At 39.2% G+C, this 24,578-nt stretch overlaps 1 protein-coding gene across 1 annotated transcript in view; it reads left to right on the forward strand.

The window, feature by feature from the left end:
• The window catches only part of LOC104401796 (glycosyltransferase-like protein LARGE1), a gene marked incomplete at its 5' end in the record, with an annotated part of 61,977 nt that overhangs the window by 11,455 nt on the left and 25,944 nt on the right, over positions 1-24,578 (forward strand). The window contains 3 exons of the mRNA XM_010009493.1: positions 5,420-5,532; positions 7,095-7,220; positions 16,923-17,078. Of these exons, the coding sequence (XP_010007795.1) occupies positions 5,420-5,532; positions 7,095-7,220; positions 16,923-17,078 (395 nt within the window). The remainder of the gene's footprint in view (positions 1-5,419; positions 5,533-7,094; positions 7,221-16,922; positions 17,079-24,578) is intronic.

The raw sequence follows: 24,578 nt of genomic DNA on the forward strand, positions 1-24,578 counted from the left end.
TTATTAGGGTTTTTTACACTGCAAAAGGCTTTTTTATTTTTTAGGAAAAAAAAGGTGTGTAAGTCTGTGCTTAAATAATGTACCAGGATACAAAAAAATGTTAGAGAATTACAGTCCTTTGGTCATACTGTGTTAAAAGCTATAGACGTAAGCTATGGTTTTACTATATTAATGATATGGCTAGTTAGATTATGAACAGCAATTAGATAGATGGTCTATAAATCAAATGCAATAAATGCAGTGTTTTTAATCCACATAAAGACTTCAAATGAAGCTTTAAAAATGTGTGCAGTGGCTTGTTGTGGAATTGCAGCTTTAATTCATTTTTTTAATCCCTAACAGCCATATAGTTGTGTTTTCCTATCTGGTCTCGGTACTGTGAAGAAGAGAGCAGAAACCATAGTCAGTGGTGTGGAGGTGTGGGCTAGCAGATTCCAGATGTAGTCCTTAGCAATACTGGTAATTTGGGCCCTGATGCAGCAGAGGCATAGTTGCATTGCTAGCATTGCACACTGTGACCACTTCTGTTAATTTCAGGTACAGTAAATTGGAGTTTAAATAATAATAAATTTTTGTTAGGGCACTAAGTGGTCATTACTACCATGGCACTTCTCCTGGGATAGCAAAGCTACAAGCCCCTTCCATAGTGCTTAAAACTGAACTCAACCTTTTGGTGCCAAATCTGTTTCACAAAACATAGTAGCTTACTGTTGTTTGTACTGCCTTAAATCTCTACATCACTTATTTATTGCAGCAAATCTCCATAATGTCAGCTCTATATAACATTATTTCTAACAGCATCTAAGACTCAGTGTTTTGGTGCATGGTCTTTGGTATGCTGGTTAGGTATTGTAAAATCCCAGTAATCTTTTTAAAACTCACTATTGCTTTGTAATATATTTTGGAGTGTGTCTTGCCTGTCTTTCTCAGATACTGTAATGGTATCTACTTGCTATCTGTCTAGATGATTCACTGTTACAGACATAGTTTAGAGAACAGTTTTTAAAGATCTGACAAGGATTGGCTCTGAGATGCTGCTCACATAGTATGGCATTGCCTCAACAGCTCACAGAAGCGTTCTGTTCCACCTGAAAGAAAAAGGAAAGGTAGTGCTTATAGAAAATGATCTCTTAGTAGCTATACTTCTTTCCATCACAGCACTGAGCATTTTTTCAAGCCATCCTAAAAGGGCCATTGTAATAAATTGATGGAGTTTGAAAGCTTGTCCAGTTTCACTGTAACTTCTGTAAGTGATTCTATTCTGTCTTAAAATGTTGTTTATTACTTCCAGCTCTGCTATATATTCATCTCTGAATTCCAGGAAAAGCTATGGTCTGTGTTCCTGAAGCAAGAGATGGGATGCTTGGTAGCATTCCAAGGGAAATTGCTGATGTTTCTGTAAACTTTCAATTACTATTCAGAAAAAATAAGTATTTTGTAGTGAAACAATTGCTTAGTCAAAACATTGGAAAACCAAAAAAAATTATTTGGATTGAATCAAAAAATGGGAAAAGGACAAAAACATTTAGGTGAACCCCAGAGTTTTGTTAGACACAGAATCAAAATGTATTTTCCTTTTCAGGTGTTGTAAACATTTTCAATAAGATTTATAACTTGTATCTATTTTGGAGTGAAAAATACTATTTTAGAATAAGTTGTTTTTTAAAGTATGCCAAAATAAAGTATTCACAGCTGAACCATTTTAGTCCAAAAATGTTAATTCCGGTTTCTCGCCCTGTTTTCTCCAATATATTCACCAAATTCCTTGTTTTGTTTGTTTTCCTTTTGGGCTGGGCTTTTGTGTGTGTGTCCTGAAATTACACAATTGAGAAACTCCTTTGTTGTTTGCTTTCTTATTTGTTTGTTTGATCAATCCAGAATCTGTCAGATTTTGTCAGTTCAAGTAAAGTCTCATCAAGCAGGGGGAGAAAATGGCATTCGAATGAAAACTAGACTAGGACGTGTTCCACAGGTTTAGTAATAAAGCATTATTTTCCCAAGACCTCTTTGAGGTATTCGCATCTCTGTATATGCCTGAACTATTTCCTCAAGGTGACAAAAACAGAGTATTCTATGGCTGATCATTATTTGTTTAGTACTCATGAGACATTCGGGTTGCCACTTTTCTCTTTTTGTTTATTTGCTGCCAAGCTTTCCCTTTGTTTTTCTTAGGTAGGTTAGGGCAGGACAATGCTGCACTCATCAAAAGATGAGAAGTCCCACTGCCTGGGGCCAGATGTTCATAAAATATTCCTTTGATTTTTTATTTTTTCTCCAGTCTCTTCCTCCCCCAGCGCAGCAGCTGAGAGTAAGTCCCTTTTCCTGTTACATTCAGCTGTATGTCATCTTAAATTTAGTCTGAGGTTTCAGTCAATTTCATTCCAAGGGAAGGGGCTCCTGAGGCAAATATTTCCCTTATTTCAGACATTTTGCCTGCAAACTAATTGTGCAGATTGGAATAACTTCATTTTTATATTTGCTTTTGGTAAGAGAACAATATAGAAGAATAACTGACGTGCTCTGTGCTGAAGAAATGTGATTTTTCCTTTGCATTAACTGAATGCCCAACGCACATGGTTTTGCTTTGCTTTTGCACTAAATAACACTAATTAGGTGAATAGTGTTAAATTCTCCTCTTAGTAGAAATCTCTTATTTTCACTAATTCTAATGAGTAAATATTTAATCTTGCTATAAATATTTTCCAGTAGTTATTTTTACAGCAGCAGTACATTAGAATTCCACAGTGTGAGAAGCCCTGAACACAGGCTGCACAAAGGTGTTAAACCCAAGCCTGTTGATGAATTAAAATAGAAATCACATCAAAATTAGTCTTGACAATGCAACATTAAAAGCCTGTGAATATTTTCAATAGCCATTATTGCATCATAATTTAATACATCCTTTCTCACATCTATTCCAGTTTTTCCACCACATCTGCCTCTTTTTTTCTCAGCTGCTACCACGATAGCCCCTCAGGACAGCATAATCTCTTTAGCTGCAATGCAATAATCTCCTGCTAGCATAAGAGTGGAGACAAATAAATTGAAGAATAATGCACATTTTAAAATATTTTTCCTTCTCTTCCTCAGACTGGAGGCTTAAAGAAATTAAGAAAAAATGTTTTATTGTCTATAAATTGTAAAAACTATTACATTACAGTTAACCAAATCGTACAATTATTTTTTATTTTTCTTAATAAAAAATCTTCTCTGTTGCATTTCACTATTGAAACAAAGCTGACAGTTCTTGCCAGCTGGAGAAAATCCACTGCCAGAGAAGTTATCCCCCCCAGTTTATTGCTGTAGCACTGGGAACCTGCTTCACATTGTTGTTGAATTTCAGACAATGCACAATGGCTCTCTGGGAAGCTAATGCACACACACTACACACTCCAAATAGGCTTCAGTTATGCTGGAGAGAAGACAAACACACTTGCAGAAATAAGTTGTAGCATGTTGTGACAATACGTCCCTTTCCAATCCAACAGCTGGAAGCAGAAAGGTTGACTGAAGATGAAAGGGGATCCCTCCAGTACAGGTTCCAGCATCCTTGGGAACCAGATGGACTGAAATGGAAAACAGAACTAAAATAGGCCACAAAATTCACTGCCAGAAGAGGTTTTCTTTTTATTCATGGCAGTGCCAGGTTTTACTAGAAAGAAATTTGCCGTGTCAGAAACTGAAGATAGGAATGAACTGGAACCACCTTTGCTCTCTTCCTACCAGTGGAGGATTGTTCCAGGTATACTTTCTTACCTATGTGTAGCCTGATTTTTAAAGACTCATGAAATAAAGCATTTAATCTGCCATTTTTAGGTTATTTCACCACAACCGCTTTAGGAGAATTTTTCTAAAGTATTCAGATTACATTTCCTTTCTTATTCTCATAACTTTTAGTTTTACCATCTTAGACTCCCTCAGGCAGTTTTCCCTAATGCCTGCTTTTTGTCATTTCGTATTCTCCTGTGTAGCTGTTATGTTTCTTTACAGTTGCCATGATATTTTTTTTGTAAGACCTCTTGTTTAATGTCACTTGCAGATGTTGTTACTATTCTATTCATTTCTCCCTTTCTCTAATGAAGATGTGAAACAACAGACTTTGCTCTTACTAGGTACTTCCTGTCAACTTCCTAGGCTGCTGTTTATCAGTACTCTTCCTTTATGGTCCTTCAGTCTGCCTTCATTCCCAATGACAGTGCTCTTATCTAAGTCTTCCCAAATTAATTTTTCATGTAAAAATTTCTGACACACTGGAGGAAAGGTTTTGCTGATGCTTCAATCCAGCTCATTGCTTCTGCTGTTTCCCCTTGTTCTACACTAGGGATTTTGTCCAGGCAAAAAGCAACAGAGGAATAATGCGTGTTGAGATAGCTCTTTTCCCACTTGTAGTGTAACTTTCTTATCTGAGGATTCTGCTCTATGAACACTTGCTGCCTTACTGGTGGGCTCTCGCAAAGGTTGTAACCTGCGTTGATAATCTGTTACTCAGAAAAGTTTAAAGGGTTAGATGTGTCAGTAAACTTCCTTACTGGGTGGTGCATAGGCTGCAGTTTCATCTTAGACAGTGCATGTATTGCATCTGATGCAGTTAAGTATTAAGGGCCAGATTTCACTCCACACACATTGAGTAAAATGTTTTGTATCAGTGAAAAAAAATTTCTTTGTCTCATCGTGATCTTGATTATAGGCCACACAGAAATTCATTTAAACGATGGCATTTTGGAAGAATCAGATCTCTTTTCTATGTGAAGATGGCAGAAATGGAGTCATGTGAGATAAATCAGGATTGTCTCTACCCTTCCCTGAGCAGACAGCGACATGACAAGAGTGTCCTTTCAGAGCCTGTAGCTTTTAGGAGGAAGGAGTGGGGAGGGTCACTTCTGAGTGTTAAAAGGGTGCTGCTTTCTTTCTTGTAGGGTATTGTCTAACTCTCTTTGGAATGATAATGACCTTTGGATGGAGTTAACCACATCATGTGAATCACCTCTATTGGTTCATTTTCTAAGGAATAATCCCAATGCTAACCATGTCATAATGAAATCAAGCTGTATCAATTACGGAGACTACTAGAAATACAACATCCTTCTCTTGTCTCTCTTTTTCCCAGTTTCACTCCTCTTTAGCTACTTCAGCCTTCTTGCAAGCATGTATAACTTAACATTTACCTGTATGCTGTCTCACCATTTCTTCTCTACAGCCTCAGGGGTTCAGGAAAACTTTCTCTTACGGCCTCTTGAAATCTGAAGCTTTTTTTTAGTCAATCCCCTCTGATAGCATGGGGTAAGAACTGCAGTTTCCACTGACAGATATTAGCTCATGTCCTTGTTTTACCTGCTGATTCAGCACATGGACAGGGTGGGCCCAGTCTGGCATGTGGCATCATGGCTTCTCTTGTTCTCTGCGCTGTGTTTTCCTTCAGGGGTTATCTTGCTGCTTCTCGATAAGTTACGGAAGATGAAATGGGAGCAGATGTGGAGACTCACAGCAGAGCGGGAGTTAATGAGCATGCTGTCCACTTCACTGGCTGACCAGGTGAGTAGGACATTACATTAGATGAGGAAAGGTGAAGAGGATAGGATGTTGGAAAAGGTGGGGGAAAGACCTTGTGCGTGTAGTCATCATTTGTTGAGTCGTCCTGGGGAAAAGGTGCAAGAGAGGAATCGAAGTTTACTCATGAGGTTTTCTTACTGCACTGACATTTTTACTTCCTCTGCACAGATGATTCACAAGATAGACAAACGGTGTTTTCAAGCTTTAATTTTCTGTCCTCCTTTCTTGAACATAAAACTCTCCAGACACTAGAAGTCCAAATATACTGTGTCTTTTCCTACTGGTTATTGTCTAAGCAGGCTTTAGTTTTAAAAGCCTCCAGATATTTCTTTACTGTTTCTGGCAGATGAGTCCCAGCAGTCTTTTAATGTACTCCTTGCCACAATACCCCCTTGAAGACAAAAGCGCTGCCTTTCTCCCTGCCCCAGATGGGAAACTGAGGCCAAGAGAAGTTGTGTGCCTGTACACAGAAATGCATATTTTCTCTCTTTGTGCTTCCTGCCAGCTCTAAATTTTAAATCCAGAAACCCTGTTTATGTATTACTTAACCTGAACAAATAAGTTTTGCTCAACAACTTGAGTGTACTAACTCAATTCAGCATTATAGTTAAGCTATTTCTACTGCTTCTGAGCTACAGCTGGCTTATGAGTCCTGGGGTAAAGGTTGGACTTGATGATCTTAAAGGTCTTTTCCAAACTAGTTGATTCTATGATTCTACGACTAGTCACCACTGAGGAAGCATGCTGCTTACTGTGCACATAGACTTGTGCACTTGTGTACTTATCTTTGCAGGTTGATCCAAAAGCTACTGAAGTTCATTAAAATGATTCTTAGAACTTCGCTGTGTTTTCAGTCAGGTCATGAGTTGCTATTACCTGCATGGGGCAGAAGTTTGCAGAGTTGACCAAGGTTGCTAATGTCTTACCTAATACCTTAACCACAAAACTGTCCTTGTAACTTAGTTTTCCAACTGGATGGCTGCAGAAAGGTAGAACACATTCTGTGCCTTTATGGTGTAGGCTGTTCTGCAGATCTGTCCTACATGCCCTTTCCATGAAATACCTAGAATACTTATAGCAACAATAAAATGCTAGCTAAAATCCCACATAGTAATTCACCTCGAAGCGGCACAACTGCCAGGATTACTTTCATCTCCTTTATTGAAAAGTGATGCAGTACTTACTAACAACAGGCAGTTTGTCATTTACTGCTTGTTACTCTCCCTGGTGACTAGAACAGGAACCACATCTTTTTCCAGGAGTACAAGACAACGTGTTTTGAAAACTTTGCTGGAGTCCGTTAGCTCTGTGGGTCAAGGGAGCCTGTTTCCTCTTGTTCAGACCTATACATCACCCCTTACATTGACAGCACCCTCTATGAAAACAGAATGACAAAGCAAGGTTTGCAGAGTTCAGCTCGCATAACCAGTTGCATCTCTACCTGTGAGGAGGAGAACGACAGCCAGCTCAGGCTCAGGGAGGGGTTGAGATCACCTCATTATAGAAGCAATGTACCCAACTGTTTCTCTGGTTTTGTCTGCTAGGATATCTTCAATGCAGTCATCAAACAAAATCCCTTCCTTGTCTACCAGCTCCCATGTTTCTGGAATGTACAGCTGTCTGATCACACCCGTTCTGAGCAGTGCTACAGAGATGTGTCTGACCTGAAGGTATGTTTCACAGGAGTTTGGATGGGTGATATCCTTTGGGATAGAGAATGCAGGAGTCTGCTGTGACAGAAAGATGATGTACTTTCAGTGGGAGTTTGAGGACAACCAAGCAGGGGAAGCAAATGTGACTTTGGCTTTGTGCATTCTGACTGTTAGAAACTCAAAGATGGATGCTGCTTTGGGGTTTGGCAAGAAGTTAGAGTAGTGCTTCACCTTTTTACTTTCTATACCTGTCACCTATGCCACTGCACCTTACTGCTGAGTTCCTCTTGCTGTCCCTGTTATTAGTTCTTCCTATCCAAAGAATATGAAACCTTTTTTTTTTTGTACTGGACAATTTTAAAACTCTTTAGTCAACATCATTTAATAGAGTGAAATTCACAAAGAGAGTTGGGCAGACCCTAGCTAGAAATACATTAGCCAAAATTTAAAGACCTTGCACACTTCAAATTTAGCTTCTGCATACACTTAACCCAGCCACACTGCCACTCATTTTTCCAGGATTTGCCCCAGAAAAAAGCCTGAATAGAAACTTATTCATTTAATAAAATGAAGCTATACTATCAGTTTAATAGCACATTTTTTACTATTGTCAAGTAGAATATAAAAGCAGGATGGATTCGAACAGTATGGGTAAATTAACATCAATTGTTCTGTGGTCATTTTGAAAGGCCAGACTCAAATGTAGCATGCAGAGAGTTCAGAATTGAAGCTGATTGAGCTTCTACCAGGTGTAGAAGCTGGTGGAAGCTTCTGGCTGGCTAAACAGCAGTAGGTTCCATCAGAGCAGACTAGTGGCAACAGAACTACCTAAAGTTTTTGGTGATCCATTTTAAAATTCAGTTAAGATTCATATACTTAATTAATGTTAAAAGAATACTTCCATAAGTGAGGTTAAAAAAGAAAAAAAAAGAAAAAAGAAAACCACAGAACCATAGAAAAGGTTGCAAGAGACCTCTGGAGACCGTGCAAACCCCACTCAAAGCAACACACTCTTTAGATCAGGTTGTTCAGCACCTTGTGCAGTTGAGTGTCAAGTCACCAAAGACTCAGATTCCACAACCTTCCTAACCCCCTGTCCCAGACTTTGACCACCCTCCTGGTGCAATATATTTCCTAAATCTAATCAAATTTTCCCTGCTAACAATCTGTAGAGTGACAGCAAGAGTATTCAGTATGAACACCAGGTACTGGATGAATACTGAAAATCAATCACCGATTTCAAAACCTGCATTCCCAAAAAAACAGAAGATCTACTACATGGGTTAACTGACATGTCAAAGCTGACCAGTATTGCTTGAATTTCATATATAAAATATTTACGACTAACTGTTCAAGTGTGGTCCATAAAAGGCAGCTTTTAAAGTTGGATCAGTATACTGATCAGTACATTAATAACTAAATGTTTTATAATTGATAGTTGTAGGGCAGGCTCAACACAGGGACTGAAAAGCATCATCATTTTATGACTTGTAACAAAGTATTGGTAGAGATTTAGTTCTGTGCTCGTGTTGAGAATCATTCATGACAATGATTGTAAGGCCTGAAACAGAAGAAGAGATGCGGTAGCAGGGAAAATGTTTTCTAAAAGGTAAATTTTAGATAAAATACACCTCCTACCTGGGAGATATCGAAGTATTTGTGACGTACAGGCTGACGTTAATTCATATGATCCACTGAGACAGTCAGATTGGATTCAACACAAGGTTAAGACACATACATTTACATGATAAAATATATTGAAGCTAATAACTGAGGATCTAGGGCTTGGTTCAATTGCCTAAACACAATTAGAGTCACCGTAGATACTCTTGGATATCTATATGGGGCTGGCAGATACAACAGAGACCTACAGGAGACTATACCCTTTTGGCAAGGCAGTTGATGGGCCAGCAGGATAACACTAACATGCTTCCAGTGTTACTATACACCTATATTTAGGCAGCTCAATTGTGATCCCCGTGAATGGTTTTGGAGACTGGTTAAGCTCACCTCAGAGTAGACAACTGACAATTAATCAGGCAAATAACTCTTTAGGCTCCAATGACTGTGTTGACTTATCTGCTTCAAGTGTGGGTCATCTTGCTTATATGTAACATCTATAATTAATTATTTAATTGAAGTATCTTAAAATTGAATCTTTTCTTCACTGTCAATTAACAAATTTATGTTTACAGGTATAACTTAGGCTTGTTGTTTATTCTAGTATATAGTATCACACTGTCAGTTCTATTACAGAATAGGCAATGAAGCCTAAGATGCACAATATCCTCCACTGGCTTTCTGGTCTGAAATATTTTACTCAACAAGGGGTGAAAATACATAAGCAATTTCTTCAGCTGAACTGGACTTAATCACACTGTTAAAATGATCCCCTAAATACTGAATCAAGGCTGAAACTCTTTGCTTTGAAAGAGAGGCCAGAGCCTTATCATCTAGTGCACATTAGCCCCCTGGTTTCAGTAAAGCTCTTCCCATATTCGGCAGTTAAAGAACTAGCCCTCAGGCAGCACTGTTTAAAATTCTTCATGCAATTAAAAAACGTATAAACCAATTAAAGCTGTGATTTGCATTAAGGAAATGAGCAAAATTCTAGTTCTGAAAAGAAACCGTCTGGTTTGGTATGTTATCCTCTCAAAAAATCAACAGATGTCGTAAGCCCAAGTTAGAAAATTTACTCCTAAAAAATCACCAAAATTAGTCAGTTCCATGGCATTTAATATAAATGGTATGACACAACATATGTGGCACATCCTGTATTTCATGGTAAGACTGGAATGGGAAACAAGGTAAAAGAAACCTCTCATGCAAGAGGGAGAGAAAGACAGACTCTGAAGTTTGTACTGGAGGGTTAAGAAGAATACCATAGGAAAGAGGGAAATGCAGGGACAAACTTAAATTCCAAGGTAAAGCTGGCCCAGTTAAGTATTCCTCAGTCAAATTGAACTGCTTTCCTCAAGTCAGAGCAAAAAGGCATTGATTTCATTCCATCCAGCTTCAAAGTCCATGGGACTTGAGAATTTGTCATCTCTTACCTACAACATTGTGTCAAATAAACTTGGACCCCCAGGGCTAACTGCTGTTCAGGTGGCAGGGGCTATATATACACACTTCTTTGCTGCTTTGGTCACATTCATGCAAACACAGGACAGCAAGCATACTTTTTGCAGGCCTGTGGAGCACTTGGATGTTTCATATTGCTTGAAGATTCTAATCACGTTTTTCTCTTTGTAACGCTCATTACGTTCCATATCTATCCATTTTGTTGGGGGCAAAAAAGGGGTTTTTTTTGTACTGTTTTATGCTAGGAGTCAGATGTTTGACTACTGTTGAACTCTTCTTCCTTGCTACAGCAGTAAAAACAAATGTGGAAGAACCTGCATATTGGGGTCTTTTAGAAAAGGCATAAGAATAGAAATACTTTTAAGTAAGTTCTGCATTTTTAGTGACCATTAATTTTATATCTATCTAAAGCAACATCAAAATAAGAGTATTTTGCTATTTTTATTCATCTAAATGCTTACTTACTTCCTGTGTCATACTCTGTAGTGCTAGATGCCACACCATACACAACTAGATGGAAGTCTATGAGCTTTGTTCTGCTGTCCATGGTGTATGGAACCAAACCTTACATAAACATTTACACTTCCTTTTCCCACCCCAAAGGCACCTGTAATAAGGATGGTTTGCATCAGTCAAGAATGTCTTGAAATGAGTAATTATAATAGAAAACAAAGAGTAGGCTAAGAGGAAGCAGATGCCCTTTAATTCTTTCTGCCAAGTGAGCCAACTGCAGTCTCTAAAGGCCAGAGGTGTTTGGTTTTGTGTGTCATTTGTTACACCTTGGAGAAACACTCAAGAGTTGTTATTGATGACAGGCCAAAAGATACAGAAGTGCTAATAGTCATTCTGTGTAGGCATCCACTGTCTGTCTTGCTTATCTCAGCTCTTCACATGGTCCCCAGTAGCTTGTCAATGGGCAAGCTTCTGTCCTGTAGGACCATACCTTGCTGGGCTTCAGAGCCTGTAGGGATCTGCCTGGAACTGAGGTTCATTTATGCATTACTCTTGCTGGGTTGGGCCCTGTGTTTGCTTTCCTTTTTGGTTAATAGTTTGTTCCTGTCTGTGAGGGAATCTCAATTACTATGATTTGGCACAAACCAAATGGCAAGAAAAATCCTATGAAAGAAGGTAATGAATTGTGATGCCTCTGACAATGAATCATGACCTCATTGAATGAGTCAGTCTTGAAGAGAAGTCTGGTTGTCAAGGATACAGAAGCTATTTACACACAGAAAATCTGGTAATTCACAATCACAAAAATCAGATGCTGATTTTTTCAGTGGGAATATGTCAAATTATTAGACTTTACCCCTCAGCTTCAAAGTAAAAAAATGCTTGAAAACCTGTTGATAGTTTTTCAAACTAGCTTTGAATACAGCTGACACTAAATTAGCAGATATATAATTAACCTCATAAATTCTCCATTCGAAAATTATATTATGTGATTCACTGTGTCCTGCCTGGGAATGTCTTCTATGCTTTGTAAGATTGCTTGCTAAAGTTTAGACAGCTTCTTGCCCATAACCCAAATACTTCATTTTCATATCTGCCTCAAACATCACCTGTTGCCTTCTTGCACCTTTCAGTGCCAACCAAGGAAAAGCTACACTGAGTGGAGAAAGGACTCAAGAGGGTTAAACATACCCCTCCCTTAAGTGAACATCAGAGTCAGTAAGGTGCTTTCACTCCCCCAAAAAGGGAGCACTATGGTATTATAGAGGTGTTTTTAGGAGGTGTTTTTGCAGACAGGAGGCCTCTCATTAGACATTGGTACAGGAGTTGAAGGGAGAGCTTCAAATCCTTTTGAGGAAAAACTGAGAACTTTGAAAGGACAAGACAGGGACAGTCTATCCCCTTACCGCCATACAGCACAGGCAGTAAGCTGGGGAGTAAAGCAATACCTGTGGCCATGGGTACGAAAACAGGCAGGGCAGGGATTTGACTCCCACATCCAGCAGCAGTGCATGGCTCTGAGTTGCTGGCTACTCCACTGTGAGCCCCTTCCGCTTATGTAGTTCAGAAATATCACTCTGAAACTTCCCTGATGACATTTTTGTGAAGTGTTTGATCCTTTCTGAGAAAATTGGTTCTTTTATTAAACCATATATTTCTGACAATACACAGTTTAAAAATAAAATTTCCAGACATCTCTAATTGAGGCATAAGTTGCACACAGGGTGCTTGTATGGTGTGTCTTGAGGCATATTTAAACTTTCCAGTAATACGAGCCTGAAGAAAAGCCTGTTGAGATGGCATTAAAGTGCCATGTATTACGTGGCTTTACTGTGCAGATTTGCTGAACACTTAACTCCTGTTGGTCTCAGTGGGAACTGTCTGGTTGCCTAAACAAGTAGACTAGTTTTTAAGCAGAAAAGCTCCCCCTCTACAAAATACCACTTCTACTTACCTGATCTGTGAAGTGCTCATGGGCTTAATTAAGAATATCTCTTCAGTGCTTTGTGAAATTAAACTTTAGACTTAAATATAAGCTGAATTTATCTTACTTTTTACCTTTTCAGCCTGAAAAGTATGTGTACAGGATATCCTGTACTCTCTGATATTATAAGGGCTGAAGCAGAGTAAGAAATTATCAAGACGTGTCTTTAAGTAAAAAAATGGAAGAGGTTGTTGTTAAGGAAACATTTGGCCAAATACTCACGGAGAGAGAAGATGCTTTAGGGGAAAAATGGATGGAAGTACCTGTAGAAATAATGTTGTGTTGAAGCTTAACATTTAGTGGTTTGAACATCAGATTAAAAATATTCAATCTCCCCAGAGAGGGCAATGAGGATGGTAACCTAAGGAGGTTTGCTGGGATTTTTGTCTTCAGTGTATTTTCATGAGTATCAATGACCATAGAGCCCTGTCCTATACTCCACCAGCATATAACATCTTCTGTTACCTTCCATCTGCAGCTGTGTCGTCATTTGAGTGCTTTGGGTCAGAAGCTCATGAATAAATGGCAACTACTGGTGCAGTTAGCCTGTTTCACTAGGTCGTAAGCGTATGGCAGTATTTCAGGAGGCTGGCTGAGTGTAATCAGTGAATGGTAACAGTTGCTGATTAACTAGGATGGTATTAACAGAAATGTAGATAGTGCCAAGTTGCTTAATGGCAACTAACCAAGTGTTAAATAGATGTGGATTTTTAAGTTCTGATCTTAAATTGCTAAATGAAGATTAAGGAGAGTATTTTTCTTAGTTCTCAGGAGGCCTTGATCAGGAGTGGAAAGGATCTGTTGAACAGCCTGAAGTTTAGCACTGTTCCTGAGGTGTCCACCAGATAATGGCACTGGAATTTTGGGTGTTCTAGCTGCAGTACCCTCTGTAAGCTAACAGAGCTTTGGGATAGCTTAGAAACTAGGAGAGAAAATAGAAGAAGAAATACACAAAGTATTGTGGTGCTATTCGGTCTTGGAAAGGGGATGTAGTAATAAGAGTTTTAGCTTCTAGATTCACTTTCTCTTTTTCATGTTGAGGTAACAGTTGCACAGTCTGCAAATAAAATGGATTCTAAGTTTGAGAGCTTTTTCGCTTCTCATTTCTCTGTAGTCTCTAATTGATTTTTTTTCCTCCAGTCAAATCATTGTTGCCTGCAATAAACTTTCTAATGTAATGGCCATAGTTTTACCTGTGCAGCCCGTTGTCTTTATCATGTACTTCACTGATGCCCATGACACGATGTACATACAAGGATGTCTTGGCCTGTACAACTTCTGCTATAGCTGATGTGCAACAGACCAAATCAGACAGCTACAGTCAGAACTGAAAGTGAGTTTGTGGGCTGACAGTAAAATAAGAATACGGTCTTTGGATGTGCTGTTCTATGTCAATGGTTAAGAGTGTTGTTGTGTTTTGAAACCTGCTGTTCTTTCTTATGCTTTCAGATATCAAATAATATTTATCTAATCATGTTACATTTGAAAAGCAGCCTGCCTTTCACTAGACCTGTTTTGTGGTTTTCTTACCTTAGGTCATCCAGATGGTTGCATAGTTCCTTGATGTTCTTTAGCACATCATCTTAAGCACACATTCACATGTGCTGTCTTTCTTGACTAAGAAAACAGCTTTTATGGATAGTCATCAGCTCCATTCAGCTTTCTTGAGTTCACTCCAGGCTCCACTGACATCTGTACACATGCAGCATCCTGACACATTTCAGATCTGATCAGATGTGAACCACCAGCTAGGCCTTCGACACTTACCAGCTTTTACACACACAACACATTTTGAAGCACAGCAGCAAAAAGCCTCTACGCTGCCAACTGCAGTTGCCTGGCTTTCACATCCCCCATACAACTGGGTAGAGGCATCAACACCAGTACTTGGCTGTGATGTGACATAGTGTATGTTGATGGGAAATTTCTACAGCGCTGGGAAGCCTGTCCCATGGCAGTTACTGAGTTTATCATCATTAGCCATCTCTGTGCTCATGGTCCCCAGGGTGAGAGGTCAAAGTGCTCACCAGGGAGGTGGCTTGTGAAGCCATCTGACAGGAAACCCACATGAAATATAGGAGTAGTATGGAGAACACAAAGAAGATTTTTCTCAGCGAGTATTTTTTGTCCCACTTGCCAGCTTCTCAGATTTCTTTGGTCCACTCTTAAATAAGTGCAAGTTACCAGCAAACAGTTTCCATTCTATGCCTGCTTGTAAAAATGCATACTAGTACCCTGCAAAACTGTTAATCAGCCCTTTAGGTTCCTTCAACCCTATGCTTCTATTACGTGTGCCTGTTTCCCTGAGGTAGGATTCAATCACTGAAATTTTTTTGCATGCATTTAATACCTTTTGCTGCAGTTAAATGCAATGGATTAAATGTCAAGTTCTTTTCAAAGAAATAAGGTTTTGGAGATCCATTTTTCAGTGGATGAAATCTGTCATATTAAGTTTATGTCCTAACCTCCCCAAAGCGCTTTCTGTTTCTGCGATGTTCTGTATTTTTAGCAGCAACATGTTATTGCACAGATAAGTTACACTTCCGAACATATGGACAAATGTAAAACCGGCAAAGAATCCAGCATTACCTGGGAAAAAATATCTACACTGAGTATTTTTGTCCAAGCAGTTTCTCAGATTTATACAGTGTGTAGATGCATCGTGATCTTGATTTAAAGTGTTCCTATAACTGGAAAAAGTGATTTGCCAATTTCTGAAATGTTTTTTTCTTCTTTCCTTACAGTTACTTTTCTTTAACTGCATATATGGTTTTCTCACATCCTAGTAGCCTCAGCAGTGAAATCCCAGGAAGGGATAAAGCTTTCCCTATCAGGAGATACTTTCATTGGTGTTAGGTACATAGAAGAGAGTGCCATAGCTTTTATGGAAGTATATACACTCAGCAGAGAGACTGTTTGCTCAAGTTAGTACAGGAAGAATTCAGGCTGTGCCCTGCTTTTTCCTCCTCCAGTCCACTCATTCAGCAACAGATAGTGTGATTTCAGAGGGCTCCCTGTTCCTGTGGAGCTGTGTTGCTGACACCAAGGGAACTGCATTCGTCTGCTTTGGGCTGCTTCTGTACTATGTGCTGCACTTCAGCTCTATGCATTCCTTCCCACAAATGCAATGTTCAGAGCAAAACTCACCACGCAACCAGCTCGGCCTGGCTCGGCAGCTGGCATTGCAGCTCTGTGGCTGTGTGTGAGTGACATTGTGCCTTCATGCAATTAACTTAATGGATTCAGAGAACCTCCAGAAGTCCTACCTTGGAAGTATTCCCAAAGGAGACTTTTTGTTTTTAATCTCTTTAGAAGTCACAGGAATAAAATTGAATACAAAGCGTTTGGTGGGTTTTTTTCTTATGCCTAAAATACAGCCTCTATAAAATGAAATCATTCCTGCAAGCCACTTGTGGCTCCCTCTTATTTTTCCTTGGGGCCCCATTCTCGTTCACATTGGCAGCAGTGCGAAGTCGCCTTGATGTAAATGAGAATCAGGCCCTTTATGTCAGCATTAGAGTTAAATCTAGGCCAGTGCGAAAGTCATCTCTCATTAGCAGAGGCTAAATACGTGCTAGAAATTGGAATTCAAAGGATGAAGCATTGTACTGCATCACTGTGTTGTGTAACACAACTGAAATCAGTCTTGTTTAAAAGAATGGCAAAATGGAAGTCAAATTAAATTCAGTCATTTTTGGAGGGTGTGAATGGGTACAGGAATTAATTTCAATCTTTTTCTTCTCAATACCTAACCAAAGAAGAGTCTGCCTGGCCTGAAACAGTGGATCAATTTCATTAGCCGAGACAGTCATGTGGAAATGTGAGATTAATGTTTAATACCCACATCCCTGTGTCCCACGTCCTTCTACCTTCTTCAACAGAGTCCATAACCTATCAGCCCCCTGATTAGAGCTGTGGCAGTATTTGTGAGGTGCTGCATCACAAACTAGAGCAGCACCCTAACTCAAATGTTCAGGGAATCCTGTGGAGGAGTTTCAAAGCACACCACCTGTAGAGCTGCAGTTACTTGTGGAGGATGTGGGAAAGCCTGCCTGTTAAAAAGACAGAAGAAAATCTGTGTAGTTTTGGGGTTGTTTATTTTGTTTTTAAGAGGGCAGCAAACTGAACACACATAAAAAGAGGAGATAAAGCAAATCTGCATTCTAACAGCAGGATGTGTTTTCTCTTTTTTCCCCTCTGAGGTGATTCACTGGAACTCACCAAAGAAGCTGCGAGTGAAAAACAAGCACGTGGAGTTCTTCCGCAACCTCTACCTGACATTCCTGGAATATGATGGGAATTTGCTGAGACGGGAACTCTTTGGCTGCCCCAGTGAGGCAGATGTTAACAGTGAGAATGTAAGTGGGATGTGTAGGGCTTGACAATTTAAAGGGTGGTTCATACAAGGCACAGGCTACGTGAAGGCTTGGAGAGTTGGTGGTGCAGGTAGTGAAGAGGGACTCAGAAGAATTGAGGTCAGTGCTCAGATTCCAGGAGTAACACTGCAAATCGTGTAATCCCTCTGTGCCTCAGTTCCTCACCTGGAAAACTGTGATATTAATCCTGCCTTTCCCCTGGTTTTTGTTCCCTTTTTTTTTGGTCCACTTTGCCTTTAAAAATACCCATGAAATCTAACATCGCAAACTAAAAGTGAGGATTTGAGCTTTTAATTCCATTAGGCAGTTTCACAAATCTCACCCTTAGACCTAAAACTTTCCAGGGGAAGGGCTTGTTTCTTGTGTGTGTTCTGCAGATAGTGAAGTCAGTTTTGGCTAGTAGATACTAATGCACAAATAATGAAGAAGAAATGAAAATATCAAGACTGCTGGATTTAGGTCTACGAGGTTTTGCCATGCTGCAAACTACAGGATGAGTTAATATTTCAAGGTGCATATAGGCTGTGAGACTGCAGGTTTTTTCTGCACTGCCCCTAATCAAACACAGCAGCATTTATGTGTATCTGCATAAAAATTGCAATCAGAACTATTCAGACAAAGCAAATCATTTGAAAATGGTTGAAATCAGGGATGTTTATGTACAGATGTTCTTATGTGTGTGTATGCCTTAGTACATATAATTTCAAAGTAAAAACTGTTAACTGAGATGTTTATACACAGATTTATATGAACTCCTTGCTTACAAGGGCATGTAGGGATAGGACAAGGGGGAATGGCTTTAAACTGAAAGAGGGAAGATTTACATTAGTCATTAGGAAGAAGTTCTTCACTGTGAGGGTGTTGAGGCGCTGGCACAGGGTGCCCAGAGAAGCTGTGGCTGCCCCATCCCTGGCAGTGTTCAAGGCCAGGTTGGACACAGGGGCTTGGAGCAACCTGCTCTAGTGGAAGTTGTCCTTGTCCCTGTCAGGGGGGTTGGAACTGGATGACTTTTAAGGTCCCAACCCAAACTATTTTATGATTCTGCAATGATGTGGTCTCTGGATATTTCTAGACCAAGTATCAATTTTGGCTACATAGTCTGAAAGGAAATAAATAAGTAACCTGTAGCATTTTGTGTTATCTTCAAGAAAAAAGAATTCTAACATATGCATTGTTTATATAAAAATGAATAAAGCAAAGTGAGTATTGTGTACACATTAGCAGTTAAGATGTAATTGGCAATCAATGTTGAGACTTGCAGTATTTCTATTTAGTCTGTTGATAAAATGACCACAGGAGATACCATTCCATTCGCTATTTTTTAACTATAGCACTCATAGCTTGGATAGATATGTTTTAGCCTAAGGCATGACTTCTCAGATACGTATTTGACAATCCCACTGTCTTCTGAAAGGAGTGGGGAATGATGAGAAACTGGAGATCAACATTAACTGGAATAGACTGAAGCAGGGATGAGCGAGAGAGAGAGCACAGTGAGAGAAAAAGCACAGGGAGAAAAGAAAATCCTCTGCAAGTGTGAGAGGCTTTTAGGCAATCAAGTGAACCGAATGTGATAAAAGACCACTCAGAGCCTGACCATCAGAGACATCAAGATACAATAGACACGGTAGAGGGTAGGAGATGGAAGAGAAAAGGGGAGTGAGACATTAAAAAAAAAAAAAGACAAGAGAACAAAACACACCTTCATCAGATTTTAAAAATTCAGGTTACATTTATACTGAATTCACAATATGTTGTCTGAGTTCAAAGAGCATGAATGCAGTCACAGACTTGTTGCTTTATTTTCCAGAGCTCTGTAAATCCTTATTAAATAGATTTATTCCAGACAAGTTGCTGGGTAGCAGCACAGAGTGAATTCATTTTCTTGCTACTTGAAAATGGCAGTCCTGAAAGTTTAAAATGGCTCATTTTACTGAACTTGTATCTAGTTGACAGACACTGGAAATGACTAACTGTTCAAGCCTGTTTCGTATTCAAGACAAGTAGAATGCAATATGGTATATGGTATGGCTTGTGTCTGAAAAAGAAACGTAACTCATTTTTCCATTTATAAATAATTAAAAAAAGAGATACTGAAAATAGAATGAGCTAGACATACAAAAATATATGTCCTAACTTGCCAAGAGACACCAAAAAGTTAACAGCTTTCTATCAAAACAATCAGATACATAAAGAAAGCTAACTTCAGATAGCTTAAAACTAGACACTTAGGAGAAGACATTGTTTTTTATTAGTTACCCTTGATGTAAGCTCCCCTCTAAACATGGCTATGTCCTTTTTATTGTAGAATACAAAAAGCAAGTTTCAGCTTTGAAGCTACAAGACCCTAAGAATAGGATTATTACAAAACCCACCCTCTCACTGTGACAAATGCAGTGTCACAGGTGTTCTATTAAAATACAGTACATTACCACAATCTATTGCAGGATAATCATTGGAAGTAGAGCATCTTGTAAGGTGAGCAGGAAACCTCTGCTTGTCATTCCTCCCAGTACAAGAACTAGGGGGCATGAAGTGTAAGTAGCAGTAGCAGGTTCAAAACAAACGTATTTTACCTACAGTGTAATGAAGCTTTGAGCAGGAGGTAATGTTGCTAAAAATATACACATGCTTGAAAGTGACTTCACGGAAAGAAAATCAGTCAGGAGCTGTTGAGCTTTTGTGCATGAAGTCCTTGAAACACAAGATCAGGATTAGGGGAGTGTTTTGGGAAAGCATCACTGTACACTCTCCCTGCTTTTACACTCTTCTCTAAGCAGCTGGGTCACAGCTGGAGGCAGGATGCTGGGCTAGATGGACCTGTAGTCTGACAAGAAACAGCCATACATTTCCAGTTGGATTCCTAAGCATATATGCTACATAAAAGGCTGTAATTTCTGCGAAGTAAAGTATGTATAAAGTAGAAATTACTATTTGATTTATCTTAATATCTGTTATTTTTCCTTTCTTCTCTGAATTGAGACTATCAGCTCAAAAACACAATTGGGCTTTATTGTGCTAAGCATTGTATATGGGTAAAAGGTGGTCCTCCAGCTGCCTGTGCTTCTCTGCTCTGTGCACCGATGGACAAACTGTTAGAATAGCTCTGCTGGTTTTATAATCAAAGATAATTGCTAAAGCACTGAATGCGCTGAGCCCTGTTGTTGAAGCAATGGCTTGGGTGTGAGTCTGTCACTCACAGTCTGGCTGTATCAGAATCTACCCTTAAGTACTTGTTCCAATATGTCAGTCATTGCTTCTCTTCAATTTAATATTTGTAATGATGTTTTCTTCGGAATGCAACCTGTAATTAAGAATCCCATTTGTAATTGAAATAATGTGGAAAGGAAGTATGGCAGTGGGTACCATTGTGCTGGTTCTGTTAACTCTAAGGCCCTTTACACTTCTCATCAGTACTGAGATGGTCTTAAAATGAATGTAAATTATGTATCTTCACTTTTTAAGGACTATTTACAGTGCTAGAGAGATGTAAAGGGGCATTAGTTTAAAAGGTAATCAGACCTTACATTAATCTCTCTCACTCTGTGTATGTGTGCACGCGCATGTATGCTTAAATATATGTGTCTGTATGCACATGGAAGGGTTAGTACTTCTCTTCTTTAAATGTTTGCTAAGGAAGTATAGTACCACAGACTGAGTTTTAAGAGGTCTAAAGGCAGTCTTTGGATCTTAAAGTGCACAGTCCTGATCTAGTCAGCTGTTGATCTCCAGTGCACCAAAAAACACTGTTATTAGGTTCCAAAATATTACAAATAGGAATGAACAGAACAGATAAGGCTCTGAAACTGGAGTATTGAAGGCAACAAAATACAGATGTGGTAATTTTTCCATTTATGTAAAAATGCTTATATATATGTCTGTGTATACATACATGTTTCGTCCTTTCTTTGAAATAGTCAAACAGAAAGATCTTGTGTATTGCAGCAACAGGCTGTGGATGGGAGCCTGCCACGTGCTTCTTGAAATAGAGCAGTACTGTAAGTCCCTTTTAGTAAATATGTGCTAAAATGAGAATACAAAGAGCATACTCTTCTCTGCAAATTGGTATTACAGTTACACCTTTGCCTTTTGTGCAGATTCTGGATGGGAAATACAGAATATGAACCAAATCCTCCTGTAAACATAGCCATTGACTTAAGTGGCCTTTGGAGCACCTACTCAGTCACTCCATCCTACTTATTCTATGCTATTTCTCCCTTCTCAGTCCTTCTTTCTTATTTTGATACAATGCAGAAGATTTTAGCGAAAGCCACAAAGGCAAAGCTCACAATGATACCAAATGTGACCATTTCCTATTGGCTTTTAATGCTTATGTTCAGCATTTCATTCTAAAGGACCTACTGTAAAGTCTAAAATATTTCAACAGGATCTTCTCTGTACCAGCCTCTCTCTCTATAGTTACACTGAGACAGATACCGTAAAGCCTGATTTTAGCACACAGGCACACAGTCAACTCATAAAACTTCTTTCCTGCAGACAGCTTCTCATCAGGTACATCCGCTAAAGCATTAAATCTGATGGTTGAATGGGGGTGTCTCTGATTAGTGAAGCCTGTGTCCTGATCCAAAGTCCAGGGCAAGATCAGTGGGAATTTTATCGCTGATTTCACTCAGTTTAAGAAAAGGACAGTAGATTCCTATTGGAGAAGACTTTCAGAAAATACAGTAAAAAAATCTCTGCAGATTTTTATTTTCAGACTTTCAAAACAACAGTACAAAGAAAGAGTGTAAAAAAAATCCGGTTCTCCCTGAAAACACTTGTTTAGGTGTATAATTATTTACTAAATGTGTTTTTACTTATTTATTTTTTTGTGCATTATCAGAGATTCTTAATACTAGCAAATAAATGGCTGTGCATCCGAGTTTGTAATATCCACCAGAAGAACAGGAGATTCTATCAATGTACCACATACTAGAAACTCTACTAACAAATCTAGCAATTTTTGAATGTCTAAAAATAGCATGCAAATGGAACTTCTAAATGAGTATCGGGGTGCTGAACATGTAGTCAGACTGATGCTTTGAGTACCCTTTACTCCTGCAGAATTTCATCATTTGTAGGACTGGGAATTAAAGTTACTATTTTATGATGACGTGGTCTTTCTCTAGTAATCACAGATGGTATATGGCAGTTTTGAGGTGAAATCCTGACTTCCTCAGCTGTGTTGTTTCTATTATTATAAATGTTATTGTTATTAAATGCTGAGCTGGTAGCCCATCCTATTAGTTGCCTGAAAGTTGCTGTTATACTGCTTTCAACTGATTGTAATATTGCTAATGGAGGATCATGTGGACTGGGATTTTTTTTTATGCCATGCTGGTTACCTCTGTCTCTCTTTTCTCTGATTTTTTAAAGTGAAATGTGGGAAAAAGCTTGGGAGTGGGTTGCTCACACCACAAGTTCTGATGACCTCTTTGTGGAAATACTCCACACCTCAGAGAAGGAACTGACTTTTGGGCCAGGAACGTGTCTCTTGCAACCAGTGAAAACCTAGGCAAATTACAATGTTGAAAAATGCTGGTTTACACACTGTTGGTAATGTTTTATTTGACTTTAAGAAGACTCCGATCTCTGGACACTCTTAAAGAGATTTGGAAGACTACTTTTAAGTAAGGACCATGAGATTAGAAACAGGACTGGAACTGAACATGGAAATTGTCACACAAGAAGGAACAGGGCTAGAAACAATCTGGGGTAATAAAAGCAAGGAGACCAACCCGTCATGGCACTATGCTGCAAGGGAGGTCTGGGAACAGCTCAGCCAAGAAGGCTTGGCAGGGACCTGGGGAAATGAGAGGCAGAGAATTACCATGATCCAACATCAGCAGCTGAGATCAAGAGAATTTGTACTTCGCATAAATGGAACTGTCTAAGGTATTACGCATGCCTAAAAATCGGGTTCTTAATTGTGTTGATTATTCGGGGTCAAAAGAAGACATTATTTCCATTTAAGCAAGAGCGTTAGCTACTTTTTACATGCTGAGCAAAATTCCTCTTGCTAGGTAGGCTTGCTCAGACATTATCCTCTTTGTCCTCAGCACAGCTTTGTTTCACATGAGGCTCAATTTGACCCATAGCAAATGTAAAAAAATTTATGGTGTGGGAGGAATAAAGGTTTAATTGACATGGGATTAGTCCAGCTTTTAATACTAATCATTGGAGAAGGCAGAAGTACTTTATGTAGGTCATCCAAAACAAGACTCTGTGAATGCTTTTTCCTCCCAACATCATCATCTGCTTTGTGCTGTGCTGAAGGCAACAGTTAATTCACACACATTGAAAGTGCTAAATGTTGCAATCCAAATTGCCTACTGGTGGGAACTGGGACAACTACACAGGAGGAAATGAAACTGCTGCAGTTTATCACCAGATTATAGTTTCATCCTGGGCTGGAGTTAGTTCTCACCTCAGCAGCTAAGCTGAGTTGATTTTGTGCTGTGAATGTTAACTGCACACACTTGGGAGAAGGAACGATGATCTGAAAGGTAGAAGTTTTCACCTAACCTGCTCAGTTCCTGTTGTGTTGGCATGATATTGAGTGAATGACTTAAGCCTAGTGTCAACTCACCTCACCTAAACACTTGATGAGAGATGCCTTCACTAGTGTTCTTATCCCCTTCCCCAAGATCTAAATAGCCAGTAGACACAAAGCGTTGCTTGTTGATGGTTTTTTAAATATCGCTAATCCCTTGAAAATATTTCTGATCCTGGATTTTGGATTGATCTTGTCTGAGACGAAGTCTTGTTGGTTTTGGTGGGGAGTAAATGGTTTCTGTGGCACAGCAGTTAAAATGAGGGCAATTACAAATTTGCTTACACTAGGAACAGCCTTAGGAAGGGAGATTTATGAACAGACTATCCAGTTTTCTGGTGAAAGGTTTATGTTGTGTGCCATGTATCATATGGGTCTACCATCTATCACATAGAAAACAGCACCTTACCTCATACAAATGTATTAGACAAGTAGACCTGGTAAATCATGATGATTTATGGCAGAGTTGAATACCTTCTGGCCTGCCTGTGCTGCTCTGGCCAGCCTAGCTTCAAAGACAACTTTTCCTGAGATGAAGTCTGATCACCTGCCACAGCTGGTTGCCAGAGAATAACTTAGTGTACATTTCTTTTTATGTGTTTGTCTCTTTCTTTTGTCATGGTGCATGTCATGACATTTTTATTGCCATTTTATATGCCATTTTTATTTCCATAACATCATGATGCTAATGAAAGCACTTGTTTCCCACTACAGTATTTCCTAGGAGAACATCTACCATGCACAGTCTGAAAAGAATACATTTTTCAACTGCGATAGTGTTTTGTAGAGGTGACATTTCCCACATGCTCAGTGGCAAGTAGCCTTAGCACTGAAAATCTTGTAGAAACAGTGAATCTTATGCTAAGCAGGTACTCACTTATGAGAATACATGCTGTCACTCAAAGGTTAAGAAGTCTTTGCTATATTAG

This window comes from Nestor notabilis, unplaced genomic scaffold, assembly GCF_000696875.1.
Source record: "Nestor notabilis isolate BGI_N333 unplaced genomic scaffold, ASM69687v1 scaffold12912, whole genome shotgun sequence".
In the NCBI taxonomy this organism is placed as follows: Eukaryota; Metazoa; Chordata; class Aves; order Psittaciformes; family Psittacidae; genus Nestor; species Nestor notabilis.